Genomic DNA, 16,962 nt, shown 5'->3' on the forward strand with positions numbered 1-16,962 from the left:
TAAATTGATGAAGGTTGAGAATACGTATTATTATCGAAAATACATCGAAATGTCTACAAGTTGCTTGAGTGTTTACACATGCAAGTAAAAGTACATTTTGTAAATGTTAGCGAAGGAGAATGATGTTGCCAAAAAGCCACAAATATAAGAAAATTACAGCTAATTTGATAATTAACGCTTTTATATAACAGCATTTGTTATTTTTAAGTCCATTTCAAATTTAGAATTTGTTCAGTAACCTTCAAGTCGAATTCATACAAGGTCTTAACAAATGTCAAAAAACCAAAATGAAAAATTAAACAAATAAGTATTTAAACTTAATATAGTGTAGATAATTGAATAGTGAGGGCTTTACTTATTTATGTAAACAATAAATATTTTGTTAATAAGCTTAGAATATGTAGATATTTAAATATAAAAACAAGCTTTGACAGTTGTTAGAACCAAAAGACTTTGTGGGTTCGCAAATGAAAAATGTAGAAATTACAACGGAATGACAAACTTATATACATATATATTTTTTTTTTTTTGATTATGACCTCTTAACCCCATATTTTTATAAAACTTTTAGCTCATTCATGTAGAGTACTATAAAATCGTGCTTGACCGACAGTACTTTTCTGAGTGTATTGCATTAAAAACCCACAAAATAAATAAAAGTGAAATTCACAAAGTACCATACACCACCTTAATAAATACGCCTTCATTATAACAGTGTTGATTATTTTGGTCTTAACAAAAATCTAATTTGTTGTCTCATCACTTTTCTTTTTTTTTTGTTTGTTTAAGTTACTTAAGTTGTTTAACCAATTTAAGCATTAAAAAGAAGTCCAAAGTTTCATTTGCTTGGCCAAAAGCAAATCAAAACAGCAATTAAGAAATCCATACAATTTATGCAAGATCAGCTTTATTAACCAGTTTTAAGGTGACGTTGACAAGAAATGGTGGAAAAACACGGTTCCGTTAAAAAGAAGAAAATGGGTAAAAAGTGTAACAAATTCTTGGACGCCCTGTTGGTCTTGGTTCATGTGGTAGTTGATTATATACTGGAATTTGTTTTGGGTTGGTATTTGGGCCCCCAGCAGAGATGCAGTCCTCCAGAGGATAAAAAACAAGATGACGTTGTTTCAAAAAGTGCAGTGGAGTTAGCTTTACTGATTAAGCAGCGTAAATTAAAAGCTTATGATGTGGTGAAAACTTATTGTGATCGTATTAAGACTGTTAATCGCGAAATAAATGCCGTAGTCGATGGTCCATTTGCAGAAGCTCTAGAGGAAGCCAAGGAAATCGATCGCAAACTCGATAATGGTGAAATAAGTGAAGAAGATTTGAAAGCGAAACCATTTTTGGGTGTACCTTTTACCACCAAAGATAGTACAGAGGTGGCTGGCAAATTGCACACATTGGGCTTGATAGCTCGCAAAAATGAACGAGCAAAAGAAGACGCTGAATGTGTGCGTTTAATGAAAGAAAGTGGTGCCATTATTATAGCCACCAGCAACGTTCCGGAAGTGAACAAATGGATAGAATCCCGTAATATGTTGATAGGACAAACTAATAATCCCTATGACTTAAGGCGTTCCGTTGGTGGATCATCTGGTGGAGAAGCGGCTTTAATTAGTGCTTGTTGCACTGGTTTTGGTTTAGGCACCGATATAGGGGGCTCTATACGTATACCAGCGTTTAACTGTGGAGTTTATGGACATAAGCCTTCAACTAATGTGGTCAATATGCGAGGCTGTACATTCCGCACGGGAAAAGAAGAAAAAACAATGGTAGCAGCCGGACCTATGACCCGCTATGCCACAGACTTAATGCCTATTTTAAAAGTTTTATCAGGTCCCAAAATGTCTGATACTTTAAAACTCTCTCAAAACGTAGACTTGAAAAAGTTGCGCTACTTTTATATACCTACGAATAAAATGAAGCAATGTAACCCGGTAAATCGTGAAACCCAAATGCGCATGTACCAAATACGAAGACATTTTCAAAATTTAACCGGCCAGGAAGTTAAATTAGCCGACTTGCCAAAATTGGAAGTGACTGGAAAAATGTGGCGTTATTGGATGACCCAGGAACCAGCTAATTTCAATAAGCTCTTGGGCAATGGTGTTGACCTCAATCCGTTTGTGGAATTATTTAAAAAAATTATTGGAAAAAGTGATTTTACTATGGCAGCTATATATTCGTTGATTGATTCGCTTTTACCCAAAGAAAAAGAAAGTTTAATACGGGAGGCGACCACACAATGCAAAGAAGCATTGCAAGAATTGTTGGGCGATGATGGAGTATTATTTTTCCACAGCTCTCCACGCACTGCACCATTCCATTACTATCCTCTTGTTAAGATAATGGATTTCAGTTACTTTTCAATATTTAATGTTTTGCAAGTGCCAGTAACACAAGTGCCCTTAGGTTTGGATGCTAATGGTCTGCCTATGGGTGTTCAAGTAGTGGCCAATGACATGAACGATCGTTTGTGTTTGGCTGTGGCTGAAGAATTAGAGCGTGGCTTTGGTGGTTGGGTACCACCATATGCTGCTATACGAAATTAAATTTTCTATTATGTATGCTCTAAATATTTCTATAACCATTTTTTTTGTTGGTGATTTTCGAGATATAGTTAAAATATTCATTCCTTTAGTTGGTAAATTGTATTAAAACGAATTAAACATAATATATACCTATTAATATATTTTTATATTATTTTATATATGGACATACTAATATAAAACTGTGTTTTATTAAAAATATTAATGTAGGTTTTTAAGACGTCTTACCGGTTTACCGGTTTTAATGAAATATATTTCCTAAAGCTCATTTTTCAAACATATTTATTTATGAAAAACTATGATATCATTTTTAAAAATATTGATTTATTTTATAGAAAATGATAGCACTTTACAATATTTCATTAAAGATATAAAATAATTTCATAAAGATAGAGCCTTAAGAATTCAAAAATGTTAAATTTCCGAAGATTTAGCGTCCACAAATAAAAATAAATTTAAAGAGACCTTTTAACCGTTTAACTGGGTTATTTAAAAGACAATAATCAAAACCGGTTTTTTTAAAAATACACTTTTTATGTTAAACCGGAAAGCGGTTTTTTTAAATTTGCCGTTTTTTTGAACACTCTACCCATAACTCGGGATATGAAAGTTAATATGTCTTGTAAATAAGACTATTAAATTTTGTATATGGATAAAATCATACAAATTTATATTTTGACACTAATGGGTTCAAAAATAAATACATATCCAATATTCGAAATGGAGACTCATATTTTGGGAACTATGGATGTACCTCTGGTAAAAATTTTGTAACGATTTGGAGTAGCGCCCATAAAATAAACTTTAGGCTATATACATAATGGTGCCTTAGTGTCATTATTTAAGATTTTAATAACCTAAAATTATTTTAACAGACAGTATAACTTTAAGTTAAAATATAACTATCAGGTATGTTCTGTAATCCACGTGATTTCAAATCACATACCGTTTTAAAATCACACATGTGATTTGTGCCTGTTCTGTAAATCACACTGTTATTATATTTTTCGGTGTGATTTTAAATTTTCGAAAGCACAAGAAAACAGCTGATTCGTTTATTTTAAATGTTTTGTTTTGCTAATAATTTTGTAGAAATATTAAAGTGAAAATAAAAAAATGCCTGGAGCTTCTGTTATATCTTTAATGGAATTAAAAAGAATGGAACTACATTTTATAAAAATTTTGCAAAAACTATGGCGCAAGCTCAACCACTATGTCAAAAAGAAAACAAAACAGTAAAGCTGCCACAGTACACAATTGCTTTTGGTTACCACTTGCTTCAACTTTGTTGCATTTTTTTTCCAATTTGCGCAAAAAACTTAACGCATATTGATAACTTATAATATAATCTAACAAATATTATAAATTTTATGACGAATTCTATAATTAATTTAAAGATATTGAACATATTTTAGACAAACATTAAAAAATTTTAGTCCGGCAAGCTTCCATGTATTTTCGAAAATCATAAACAGCTGACAACTGAAAACAAACCTGAAACCACAAAAGAAATCACAAAAGCAAATACACTTATTACAGCAGAAAAGGTGTCTCTAGATTTTTATTAAATTGTAGGTGTTTTTTTAATAAAACAAGTAATTCTATAAGAAAATTAATAAAGGACATATTGTTTAATTTATTTAAATAATTTATTTTAATATTTTCCATTCAATAGCCGCAGAAATAACCAAGTGATTTGAAAACATTAGTGACTTTGTTGAACGTTTTAAAATCACAAAATTATGGGTATAAATCAAGATCAGCGAAACAGCTTGCATTTTTATAATTTCTTTGGTGTTGATAGCTCTCATAATTAATAGCACAAAAACGTTAATATTTTTCCCTGCTCTCTCTTAGTTTAAGAGTTATATGAATTTAAAGTCAATACATATAATAGTACATTTCTCATATATTTGGAAAACAAACTGATCGTTATGGGTATCATTGAATAGTGCTTCACAATACCTTTAATATGATATATAATATGGTACAGTTTATTAATATTGTGAACCAAAAATTCCTTTTTGATTTTATATGATAGTACTTCAGAAAATTTTGATATACAGAAAAAGTGATTTTAGCGAAGCCGGTGTTCGATACACCCCAGAGTTAAAAGTCCCTTCACCCGGCCGAAGGCCGGCAACACAGAAAATGTGAATATTAACAGAAAAAAAAATAATGAAAATATAAACTGTTACGCGGATCTTGATTTGTTCCAAATTATGTGCTCAGAACACCATTTATGTGATTTCAAACCACTTTTATAAAATGTGATTTGCAGAACATACCTGTATGTACCGTGTTAATGTCAGTTTCGCCGGAATTTTTCATAACAAAATTTTCTTGGCAGCTCTTAACCCAGCTGTTTATATAAAACCAACAACAATCATAACGCAGATGTTTACAACATCAAATTGGTGGTAATTTTCTATTAAATTGAAGTTCATCGTAGTTTAATAGAAAAAATAATGTTTTATAAATATTGAATAATGTTTCGCCAACATCCTAATCAACTGCAACTCTTTGTGCGTCAAATAGTTGCTACAATACCAAGATACTATGCCACAAGTAAATCCAAACCAGCGTCCGCAACCATAAACTCCAACAAGGACGATGAAGTGGTATTTTCACCAGAATTAGGAGCAAGTTTTTTTTCTAAAAATATAGGTACAGTATATTAATTAAGAAATACATAAAAAATTAGACATTTTGTTAAAACTCCAACTGTGTTTCCAAAGGTGCAACGTACTGGAAATGGCACGCAATATTGGACAAACATCCCGAACTAAAGTCTCTAAAATCTAAGGATGTGGTCAACACCATGAACACTTTACGCAAATTCAACTTTACGCTTGATGATATTTTAACGAAACCAATGATTCTGTACACAAATGAACTAACTTTGGAGAATCGTTATAGTGTTTTCAAAGAATGTGGCTTTAAGGTGGTCACCATATCGCTGTTATCCAAATATGTGGCTGCCATGAATAGAAGTGTGGCCACTTTAAAATCGTTGGGTCATATACCTTACAATATGAACGTGATTGAGCAGTTACGGCAAACTTTTACCGACATAGATGTTAATATTTATACGGATTATGCTTGCAATGAAAGTCTTGAATTGAAAATCTTAAGACAGCATATACTAAATTATTATTTGCAACAGCGTCTGCATATGTCTATGGAGGAAATTGAAAGGCTGTGGAAAGTTTATTCTCGTTTAAAACATAAAAGTTTTCATTCGGTACAGAAAATGGTGAAAGTTCTTTTAGATGAGCTCAAATTCCCCCGAGATCGTATTGCTAAAAATGGTTTCATTTTGCACGGTGATGCTGATAATGTACGAAGAATCATTAAGGAAATACCGACCATCGATGGCCAGGATATAAGGGAAATATTGTTGAGAAGGCCAAAAATAATGATGTCATCTTGCGATGCTTTGTTGGCTACACTACAGCATGTGAAATCCTTTGGTATAGGCGAAGATGCCATACTTAGATGTTTAGAAGTCTTGACACTGGGCCCAGATACGGTGTTGGAGCGCCTGAGGGATTTGAATGAAATTGAAGAGTTTCAGGTTTTAAATACGAATCCTAGAGTTTTGAGATTGGTCCATTATCAAAATAAGGCTAGGCTTAGATTGGATTATTTGAATCAATTGAAAGTTAGATGTGCCTCATTGCACATATTATCGTGTGGTTCGCAAGCATTTGTCAAGTAAGTAAATATTGTAGAATTTTAGAAGATTGTGGTATAGACTTCTTAAGGTGACGATATGTACCCTTACCACTCATGGTGAAGGGTATAAACACACTGCTACACCTGTCCTCAAATATCTTTGCTAAAACCATTTGTCCTTTTTAGATTTGCTCGCGATGGATCCGATCGTACTAAAGGTTGTGATATTGTAGTATATTTAGCCAATATAATGGATAAGCCTGAACACGATGTACGCAACCTACTGTCCAGACATCCCAACTGGTGTCATATACCTGCTACACAAGTAAAACAATGTTATGAATTTTTATTAAGTAAAGAATTTACCATAACCGATATTTATAAAAATATACATCTACTATTATATCCAACGTAAGCTTTATTACAATTCTATATTTTGATTTAATGGAATAAATACAAATTCATTTTATCCTTTTTGTATTTCAGCAAACGTATAGATGAAAAATTAAAACAATTGCAAACACCCGAATTCTTACAAGATCTACAAATCAATAGAAGCCTTAAAAATCTTAGTAATAATGAGATACTCACATTGGTATTGTATTTAATAGAAAGTGAATTTCATTTTACCGGCGATGGTATTTGGACGGAACAACATACCCAGCATGTGGAGAACTTTAATAATTTGTTACCAGATTTTCCCGAGAGTTTAAATAAAATATATAAATACGGCGTTAAACCAGCCGGTTCAACAACAACAACTCCGGTAACGGATTCAAGCAAAGAATATATCATAAATCATTAAACAATTGTAGATAAATATTGTTTCATTTAGTTTTATAAGTTGTTAATTTTGTCGTTTTTTTTTTATTTAAATTAAAATCAAAGTCGATAGTAAGTAATTTTTTTTAATAATATACGGTAGGATCTTCTGGAATACTAGGGGAATCCATTTGCTGATGTTGAATTGTTATAGCTGAGTGTTTGATGGAACAATTCTTTAATTTTTCTAGTATCTCTTTGTAAGCTGGTGATATGGGCTTTTGTACGACTTCACGATAGGTATATTCAGTATCTTCATTTAGCTGGAAATTTAATATTTTAAGATTTACACAAGGTTTTAATATATCCAAATGTATACTACTTACATTCAAACTATAAGACATATCCGAATCAAATCCTCTTAAATCCCCACACACCACAAATGGTATCAATTCTTTGTTAATTTTCGATTCAGTGGCATTTTGTATAACTTGTACATCGTCGACCATGGGATTGATCATTTGTGGTATATAGCCTTCGGGACAGCGATAATTTTGGCATACTACAAAGGCTTCAATGCTGGAATTTCTTGAACTAGCCGGTTTAGCAATCGACACCTTCTCAAAAAAGATTCTCAATTGTGAGTACAATAAGCTCGTATCTTTGCCTCTAAAAATTTTTGCTACAAAATTACCACCCGGCATTAGAACATGCGTTGTTATGCTAAGAGCTGCTAGCAACAGTTGACTTTGAATGTATTCATCAATATCATGAAGACCGGTAACATCCGGTGCACCATCACATATAACCAATTGGGCCTTTTGATCTTCACCACCAAAATGCTCAATGATTGACTGTGCCGTACTTAGTTTAGTAATGTCACCTTGCAGTTGTATGACTCCATTTAAGGGGGCCATAGCTTGAAGATCTACGGCAATAATCTTGACCTCTTCATTATCGTTGCGATTTTCGTACAAACGTTTTGACAATACCTGTGACCAACTACCAGGAGCGGCACACAAATCAACGGCGCGTGTTACTCCTGTAAAAATGCAAAATTTTCATGAAAAAATCAATGTTTGTTATGTTGGAGACTTACCTTTTAATATATGGAATTTCTCATCAATTTGAAGCAGTTTAAAAGCACTACGTGCACGCCAACCTTCTTCTTTGGCTAAACGATAATATATATCACGTTTATCTTTGGAAGTTTTACCCATTTTTTTTTTTAGAATTTTGTTTATAAAAATAGTCGATTAGTAAATGTATTTACATTTAATTCAACACATGTCAATCTTGACTGTTATTATACAGACTCACTGAACATACTCCCTTTGACAGATTTACACATTATGTGGTGGTGTAGTCCATAGAGAAGTATACATAGAGACGATACAAGTAATTTTGACAATTGCTCCCTATTTTACACTATGATGTAATGTATAAAAACAAGAGATATCAAACAAAATACTGAGTCCCATGTTTCCATTCGTTTAGTTTGTTTCCTATAATCAGACAATTCAGGTTTATGGCAATTTCATCTTGTCTCTATATTACAGTATCTTGTAGTGTAAAAAACAAGAGATTTCCAACAAAATACTGAGTTAATAAAAGCCAAAAATTTTTTTTAAAAATTAAACTTCTAGTTTGTTTCCTCTATTCAGAATTTAATTATGTTTTTATATTGTTTGTTAATATAAGTACATAGGAGTATGTATATGTTATTGAAATACTAAAAAATTGAATATATACTTTCGTCGATCTTTGGCGAATTTTATTAATAATTAAGTAAAAAGTAAATAACCGTTACCAGAAAAATAGCAAATACCGTTTTCGCTAAAAGCCCAATATATCATTATCGTAAAAATACTGTTAACGAAATAATATAGATTTCTCTTTTGTGTCATTCGAGTCCCCTGATTTAGAAAATATTTTTTGTGAGTTGGCAACTCTATCAGTGAGAAATAAACAATGTTTGACATTTCATTTCAATAACAATTATAACTAGAAGAAGCACAACACGTGTGTATCAACGTTGACTTGATTTTTTTTACATTTTTTTCTTAAAAAGTTTCATATAATTAATAAATAATAATGTCCTTATTACTAATCAGGTAAAATATTAATATCAATATAATTATTTTGTTATGTATTATTAATTTAATTATTTTCGTTTGTAGAAAACCTAAAACCCGCAAGGGTAAGAAAGTATTAATGGCCAGAGAGCCTCAGCTGATAGAGGGGCCACGATCCATGTTATTTGTAGATGGTCGTAAATGTGGTGGCGATGTTAAATCTTGCATGAAGGATCTACAACAATTGAAGAAACCTTTGATTAAGGTATTAAATCGAAACAATGACATTACACCTTTTGATGACCCTTCTTCCTTGGAATTGTAAGCATAAAAATCAAAGTAAAAATGTGAAAAAAAATATTTAACTAAAAATATTTATTTTACAGCTTGACACAAAAGAATGACTGTGCTATGTTTGCATTTGGTTCTACCTCGAAAAAGAGGCCCAATAACTTGATACTTGGACGTATTTTTGAAAATGAAGTACTGGATATGGTGGAATTGGGTATTAAGCACTACCAAGCCATGTCCGAATTTAAAAATGACAAGATTGGCACTTGTGTAAAACCTTGTTTGGTTTTTAATGGCCCCAAATGGGCTCAGACAGAGGAATTGAGACGTTTAAGGGATTTACTTATTGATACCTTCCAAAAAGATAAAGTTGAGGCTATACGTCTGCAGGGCATCGAACATGTTATGAGTTTTACTTGCAACGATGACATGACAATTCTTATGAGATCCTATAAAATACAATTGAAAAAATCGGGCCAGAAAACACCTCGTATTGAATTAGTTGAAATTGGTCCATCGGCTGACTTCTCAATAAGACGTACCAAGATAGCCTCAGAAGCATTGTACAAACAAGCCCGTAAACAACCGAAAGAACTTAAAGAAAGCAAAACGAAGAATATCACACATGATAATCTGGGCAATACACATGGTCGTGTTCATATGGGCAAACAAAATCTGGGTAAGATACAGACAAGACGTGTTAAGGGTCTTAAGAAATCGTCAGAAGAAAGGAAGGCAGATCGTCTAAAGAAAAAGGAAATGCTTAAGGCTGCTGCTAAAGAGATGTTAACAAATAATGAATAAAATAGTTTATTTTTTTAAATTATGGTACTATGTACAAGATTTTATATAGATTAGTTGATAACAAATAAAATAATACATATTTTGCTTTACAGAAGAAATAGTTAAAATGTATGTATTTAAATTGATATATTTTATTAGAACCGCAATTTGGATTAAATTATTACAAGCTAATGTATGGCCTCTACAATGTTGCGTATACGTCGTGAACGCGATTCCATTAAAGCCTCTTCCAAGGAATGTATCATGTAGGTTAAAGTATTCAAATCGGTCTGCACTAGTAAATCTTTACGATTTCTTTTTTCATCGTCATGTATGGTCGTATACGCATCATCTACATCCTCTAATAAATCACGATTTTCATTCTTTGGTTCGGTATGCAAATATAATTTCATGGTAACAAATACTTGTGATTGCTTCATCACAGCTCGTGAGGCCAATCTAACTTCCAGACGCCATTCAATATTGACAAGACGATATGCTCGAATGTTGGCTGTTTTTATAGAGCCTTCTATAAAATTTCTTTTACTAGTCACAAATTGTGTTAAAATGTCAACCGTATCCTCTTTAAAGCCTGCCAAAGCTAAAGGCTTTTTTACTTCATTTTCATCAGCTTTAGCCTTTGTCGCTTCTATCAGCAGTGAAATGAGAGCTTCCACAGCTAGTTGCACTTCCTCCGATTGAAATTGTTTATCATATTTCATTGCTATAGCTTGGTATATTTCCTGCTGATGTTCCGGACCATGGGCCAAATAATCAAATGCTATTTTACACAATGTAATCACATCGGACGTTTCACATTTGGCCAGTGGTAACAAATGGGATTTTTGCAAACTTTTTATTGCAAAAGGCATTTTTACCGAAAAAAAGTTTAATAAACAAAATCACTGTAAACAAAACTTTGGAATAATCTGCTGTCAAATAAAAATAGTTTGTAGTGTAACCAGATGTCATAAATGGTCGGCCATGTAAAGCGGTTCAAAATTGGGAATTACCAGGGGATTTAAAAGAGTATGGCTAATAAATTAAATATTTGTTTTATTTGGCTTAAATATACAACTCTATAGGGCTGTGTTTTTTTTCGCCATTTATAGTGTTTCAGATCCTTGTGTCGGAGATGAAAACGACTTCATCCGGCCAAAATGCTGCTATTAAGAAACAAATTGTTATGCAAAGCCCTTTGAATGATATCAAAACATTTCAGATTGAACAATTATTTTATATGAACTTACATACAATTTTTGAGCTACGAATATTTGACTATATTTGCATTATCATATTAAAAAAAAGTAATTTCTAAAGTATTCCTAGAATTCATCATCCCTACAAATAAGAATATACATGTATGTAGTATGGCAACTTTACCATTCACAGAAGAACAAATCAAGGCGTATTCAATATAAGGTGGTGTCGATAGCACAGCTGATTACTGTTTTTTCACTTGTTTAGAGGCTCGAGCTGTCAAATTTACTAGTTTTTGTTACGAACGCTACAAAGCATGAAAAACAAAAACAACAGGCAAACCTAGACAGTTCCAGCCAACATAAACAAATTGCAAGTGATTTTTCTAAATGTAAAATCGACACCACCTTTTAATGAATTCGCTTTGGAACATATAGTAAAAATTGTTTTTGCAAAAGTTAAACGAAATTAATAAATACTAAACTAACAAATTTCTACACAATATGGAACTGGATAGTCCAGATGTGGAGAAAGAATTCCCAGGGTTATATGCATCCGAGGGAGTTGAAGTTGGAAAATCAAAGAAAAACAAAGACGAAAGTGATTGTAAGTAACCACATACACCCACAAAAGAGGAAAAATAAAAAATTCTAAATAAATGTTATGTATTTGTAAATATAAACAAAATTTAAACAAAAACTAACAGATAGTGAAGGTGATCATGATAAAGTCAGTAAAAAGGATCTATTAATTGGTCGACGCAAGGATAAAAAGGACAAGAGCAAAGACCGAGGTTATGCGGCTTTAGAAGGCGAAAGTTCACCAGAAGAAGAACTAGATGCTAAGTAGATAAGAAAAAATCCGTAAATTTTACCTTTCCCTTTAATGTAAATCCATTATTTTAGAAGTCCTTCGAAGTCTAAAAAATCTAAAGCATTTAAATTTACCTCGTCCAAATCGAAAGATAAACGTGAAAAGTCTCGGGACAAAGAGAAACTCGACAAGGATTTGAAAGATGAGGAAAAATTGAAGGAAAAGGATAAGAGCGATAAGGATAAACATGGTGAAAAGGAAAAGGACAAAGAGAAAGACAAGGACAAGGAGCACAAGAAGAAGGATAAAGAAAAGAAGGAAAAAGACAAAAAGGACAAGTATAAGGACAAAGACAAGGATAAAGATCGCAAGGACAAGAAAGATAAGACCAAACAACAATCCAGCATTAGTTCCGAAGAAGTACTTGAGTTGGGTTCACCGGTATTTGGTGTATCTGTTAGTTTGGCCACAGACCGTAGTCGTTGTCACGATGGTATTGAGTTGCCTTTGGTGGTGCGTGATTGCATTGACTATTTGCAGGAAAATGGCGTTAAGAGCGAGCAAATCTATCGCGTGGAACCAATGAAGACGAGACTTTTTCACTTTAAACGTTTGTACAACAATCGCGAACGTCAGCCAGACACAGATGTCTTGGATATACCAACGGCTTGTGGTTTGTTAAAGTTATTCCTAAAGTAAGTATGTAGAGTTTTATAATTGAAACAAAATGTTGAGTTTTCGATATTATGATTTTAAACTTTTCGAACTTTCGACATTTTAAAATTTTCGAATAGTCGACTTTTGTTTTTTTATACCTTTTTGGAATTTTCATCCTATTTCAATGTTAAAGATATACATATGGTTGTTAGATTTATTGACCAGAACGACGATTATTCGAGCAATCTAATTTACCCCCCATAGTAGAAATCGACCTTTTGGTCGGGAAAATGTAAAACAATCTATACCAAAAAGTCGACTAAAAGCTAAAAATATGCGTTTTTCTCATCAATAATCTAGCAACCATATGTTAAGACGAAAGTGCAAAAAGTTGACCTTTAACAAATCGAAATGTGGAATTTTCGTTTCAATTATAAAACTACAGTGTGAACCTAATTTACACAATTATTTGTACGTTTTGTTTATATAATCTTACTTTTTGTTTTATTAGAGAATTACCAGAACCCATCTTAACAACTGATTTAATGGCCCGATTTGAGGAAGTAGCTTCTCATCCTCAAGTCACTAAACAACAAGAAGAACTCGAAGAACTTTTAGAACAATTGCCTAGTTGCAACAAAGTTTTACTCTCTTGGATTCTTATACATTTTGATTCGGTCATACAGCAGGAGAAGAGCAACAAACTGAATGCACAATCTTTGGCCATGTTATTGAGTCCGCCACTGCAAATGTCTCATCGTTTATTGGTGACTTTGTTGTGTCACTGTTCAACACTGTTTGCCGATATTAAGCTCATCAAGTTAGTATTAACAAAGTTTGAAACGTTTTTAACAGAAATTTGTATACCTTCAGTAAGGTAAGGGTTATGATTCTATAAGTCAATTGTTCGAGCAATGGACTTTTGCTAAAAATAGTCGAAATCCACTTTTTGGTCGAAAAAAAGTCGAACAATCGTTTACATTATACCAAAAAAAAGTTAATATTTTCATCTTTAATTTTTGTTGTAAAAATTTCATAAAATTAGTTTTTCTCACCAACAAATCAATATATTTGTTACATCAAACAAATAGGATGAAAAGTTGAAAATAGTCGAAAAATCTAAAAAAAATCGAAGTCCCTCTATGTGAATAATTTTTTTCACGAACAAATTTTCTTCAAAAAATTTATTTTCATCAAAATTTTGTATCACCAACAAATATTTTCAATCTTCAATAACACAAATTTTGAGTTATGACCTTTTTATAACAAATGAGCTATTCATTTTTCTTAATACAGTACCTCGCATGTCATGTTATACTTAAGTAAATATCGCTCATTTGCTGCAAAGTCGTCATAACTCAAAAAATTTAATTTTTCAGGAGCCAGGAAAATAACATTATGGTCCAATCTGGTCAGATATCTGGTTAAAACGTTAATATGAACACACAAACGGCAACGAACAACTAAAATAATACGTTATTGCAAGTAATAGAAAATAGTTTATGAAATTAGGACATAATGTTTCTAGGGCGATATTGAGGTTAATTTTAGTTATTAAAACAACTTATTTACAACAAATTTGGATTTTTTGAATTATGACGTTGTTGCAGCAAATGAGCGATATAAACTTTGAGAAATATCTTAAAACAAAGATAAAACCACATTTGTTGATAACAAGATGCTTAGAAGAAATGAAAAAAAATGTTTATTATAAACACAACAGTTAGTAAAGATATTAAATACAAAAAATGTCAAGATCAAATAATAAAAAACATCGTTTTGCAGGAATTGTTAATTTTATAATTAAGTAAAATTTTAAATTTTGAAGTAAACTACTACGTTCAAGTTATAAAAAATCAAAACTTTGTTTATTATAGATATGTACCACCCCTAACATCGTCTAGTCCGAAACTACCCGATACTCCCGAAGAAATCCAGAAAGAATTGTGCAAACAAGAAAGTCTACTCAATCAAATACATTCAGAAATGAATGCTGGTTTTGTATCGAAGAAAAGAGAGGAACAACTATGGGAAGTGCAAAGAATTATAACACAGCTAAAGCGAAAATTGAAAACGTTTGAAAAGAAACAAGAAAAATCCCTAGAGGAACTTGAAGCTAGTACTACAAGTTTGGGCACAGATGCCACGGATTCAGTAGGAAAAAATACTAAAAATATAGGAACAGAAGACGAATCAAAAGGACTAGTCTCTGCTGCTGTAGAAAATGAACAAATTCCAGCTGCATTAGCAGACAAAGATTTAAAATACGCCACCCAAGAATTTGTAAATGAAGCAAAAGAAAATGCCATTGTCAACAACACAAACACTTCGCCCACATTTCCCACCAACTTTAATGCTGATGGTTTATATATGGATGAAGAAACTGGCTTATTAATGGTAGCTAAAACTCATCCTGATTATGACACACTAATGCGTTTGCAATTGGAAAATCAAGAACTATTAGCCTGGAAGACACAATTACAAACGCGCATAAGTTCAGAACGTGCTGAATTCTTACGTTTGAAACAGTTGCATCAACATATGACGAACAAAATATCACAGCAAAAAGCTGCCGGTAATACTCAAACTGCACCGCCGCCTCCAGAAGCCGAATACGAACGAATTGTAGAACATTTTATACGAGAAAACGCTCTACTCGAACATAAGCGACAAATGTTGGCTAAAGAGATTTTCGAAGAAAATAAACAATGTATAGCTTATCAAGTGGAATTAGCCATGCAACAAATTTAATTACGATAAATTTAAAATTTTTTTACTTTATTAACTTTATGTATTAATATCCCAAAAACAAAAATTGCAGCTTTTAGCTCGTATTCTTTCTAACCAAATTTTTAAATACTCTTATACTAATAGTATATTTTACTAAATTGTTGTTTTTTCCCCATTTATTTATAAAAGTATTAATCATGTTTATCTTTAGTCATACTGTGTTATATTAATCACATCGTTACATTTTGTGTTCTAAATGAACAAATAAAAAATATAAATTAAACCATGACACATTAAAGTTGTTTACTATTTTACTCAAATACCCTGGGCAATTTACTTTGATTGTTTCGAGAGACTTTAAAAAATAGCAATTCAAAAGTGAGCGATATGTAATAATCAAATTTCACTATCGTAAACGCTAAGCCACCATTACCTCTAAAATTTCCTTTCAGCTCGATTGCCGTTAATAACCATTACCGAAATAACTACAGTTATCACTAAAAAACACCTTTACCGTTGTTCTATAAATAATTTTAGATTATTAAAATTTAAATTTTTAATTTCTATAGTTGAGGTTATTGATCTCTAATGTAAAATACCACATTTGTCAAATTATTTTAAATTTATGTAAATTTTATTGACAATTTAAATCGAGCCGAAAAATCCAAATGCTACCGTTATTTTTTAACCGTTTCGAATCTTTAGCAAACATTGGTAGTTCTTTTTTGGGATAATATAATCGATTGTTCGACTTTTTTCCGACCCAAATTATCAATAATTTTTTATTTAATTTATTATATCCTTCCGTTTGTAATTTCTAAATTTTTCATTTCCGACCCCACAAAGTATATACATATATTCTGGATCGTTATAGCCGTGTCCGTATGTTTGTTGAAATCAACTTTCCGTAGCCCCCATACATGATTCATAGATCTGGTTCGGTTGCTATTTAAAATCGAGAAAATCGGACCACAAATTGCTGAGATATAATGAAAAAACCTATTTTTAATCTATATCTGGATTACTATGTCATTAATATAGACAATATGGATATCTAATGATAGATATTTCAAAGACTTTTGCAACGACGTATATACATAAGGTCATATTAAGTCGGTCCTACAATGGGTCAAAATCGGGAAAAATAATTTTTAACACGCATTTTTTTTCATCAAAAAAATTTGTTTGTCATAAATTAAAAACTATTATTTAAATTTTGAAAAAAAAATCGGTAAAGATTTAGAAACAATTTTTTTATAAATATTTATTAATTAGTTGGTAATTAAAAATAAATTATTAAATAAATATCCACTTTTTAAATTTTACCGCATTGTGCGCAAGGACGCACAGAGTGCTTGAAAATGTTTTCAGACATTTGTGGACCGATTTAGGGCGCTTCGTAAATTTTATTTCAATAGAAA

General features: G+C 31.8%; 6 protein-coding genes across 7 annotated transcripts; 4 read left to right on the forward strand and 2 right to left on the reverse strand.

Moving 5' to 3' along the window:
* Nucleotides 1-798: 798 nt before the first annotated feature.
* On the forward strand, nucleotides 799-2,734 carry LOC135954880 (fatty-acid amide hydrolase 2). The gene has a single exon (XM_065505127.1). It carries the CDS (start codon nucleotides 942-944, stop codon nucleotides 2,553-2,555), a length of 1,614 nt encoding a protein of 537 aa, XP_065361199.1. The 5' UTR covers nucleotides 799-941; the 3' UTR covers nucleotides 2,556-2,734.
* A 2,205-nt stretch (nucleotides 2,735-4,939) lies between these two features.
* On the forward strand, nucleotides 4,940-7,128 carry mTerf5 (mitochondrial transcription termination factor 5). The gene is made up of 4 exons (XM_065505148.1): nucleotides 4,940-5,219; nucleotides 5,291-6,269; nucleotides 6,417-6,641; nucleotides 6,717-7,128. The coding sequence occupies exons 1-4, from the start codon at nucleotides 5,042-5,044 to the stop codon at nucleotides 7,033-7,035; spliced, it is 1,701 nt and encodes a 566-aa protein (XP_065361220.1). The 5' UTR covers nucleotides 4,940-5,041; the 3' UTR covers nucleotides 7,036-7,128.
* On the reverse strand, nucleotides 7,051-8,250 carry Trm7-32 (tRNA methyltransferase 7-32). The gene is made up of 3 exons (XM_065505160.1): nucleotides 8,092-8,250; nucleotides 7,379-8,034; nucleotides 7,051-7,315 (listed from the first exon to the last, which is right to left on the reverse strand). The coding sequence occupies exons 1-3, from the start codon at nucleotides 8,210-8,212 to the stop codon at nucleotides 7,139-7,141; spliced, it is 954 nt and encodes a 317-aa protein (XP_065361232.1). The 5' UTR covers nucleotides 8,213-8,250; the 3' UTR covers nucleotides 7,051-7,138.
* Nucleotides 8,251-8,965: 715 nt separating this feature from the next.
* Non3 (Ribosome production factor 2-like protein Non3) lies at nucleotides 8,966-10,260 on the forward strand. The gene is made up of 3 exons (XM_065505182.1): nucleotides 8,966-9,106; nucleotides 9,173-9,388; nucleotides 9,454-10,260. The coding sequence occupies exons 1-3, from the start codon at nucleotides 9,087-9,089 to the stop codon at nucleotides 10,160-10,162; spliced, it is 945 nt and encodes a 314-aa protein (XP_065361254.1). The 5' UTR covers nucleotides 8,966-9,086; the 3' UTR covers nucleotides 10,163-10,260.
* Nucleotides 10,168-11,080, reverse strand: LOC135954941 (uncharacterized). Its single transcript, XM_065505196.1, has one exon. It carries the CDS (start codon nucleotides 11,011-11,013, stop codon nucleotides 10,330-10,332), a length of 684 nt encoding a protein of 227 aa, XP_065361268.1. The 5' UTR covers nucleotides 11,014-11,080; the 3' UTR covers nucleotides 10,168-10,329.
* Nucleotides 11,081-11,737: 657 nt separating this feature from the next.
* On the forward strand, nucleotides 11,738-15,839 carry Rlip (Ral interacting protein). 2 transcript variants are annotated; one of them, XM_065505208.1, is made up of 5 exons: nucleotides 11,738-11,947; nucleotides 12,048-12,186; nucleotides 12,247-12,849; nucleotides 13,323-13,631; nucleotides 14,689-15,839. In XM_065505208.1, exons 1-5 carry the CDS (start codon nucleotides 11,845-11,847, stop codon nucleotides 15,560-15,562), a joined length of 2,028 nt encoding a protein of 675 aa, XP_065361280.1. In that variant the 5' UTR covers nucleotides 11,738-11,844; the 3' UTR covers nucleotides 15,563-15,839. The 2 variants fall into 2 exon arrangements, with proteins under 2 accessions (XP_065361280.1, XP_065361286.1); XM_065505214.1 differs by having other exon boundaries at nucleotides 12,250-12,849.
* Nucleotides 15,840-16,962: the final 1,123 nt, after the last annotated feature.

The sequence above is a fragment of the Calliphora vicina genome, chromosome 1 (assembly GCF_958450345.1).
Source record: "Calliphora vicina chromosome 1, idCalVici1.1, whole genome shotgun sequence".
Lineage (NCBI taxonomy): Eukaryota > Metazoa > Arthropoda > Insecta > Diptera > Calliphoridae > Calliphora > Calliphora vicina.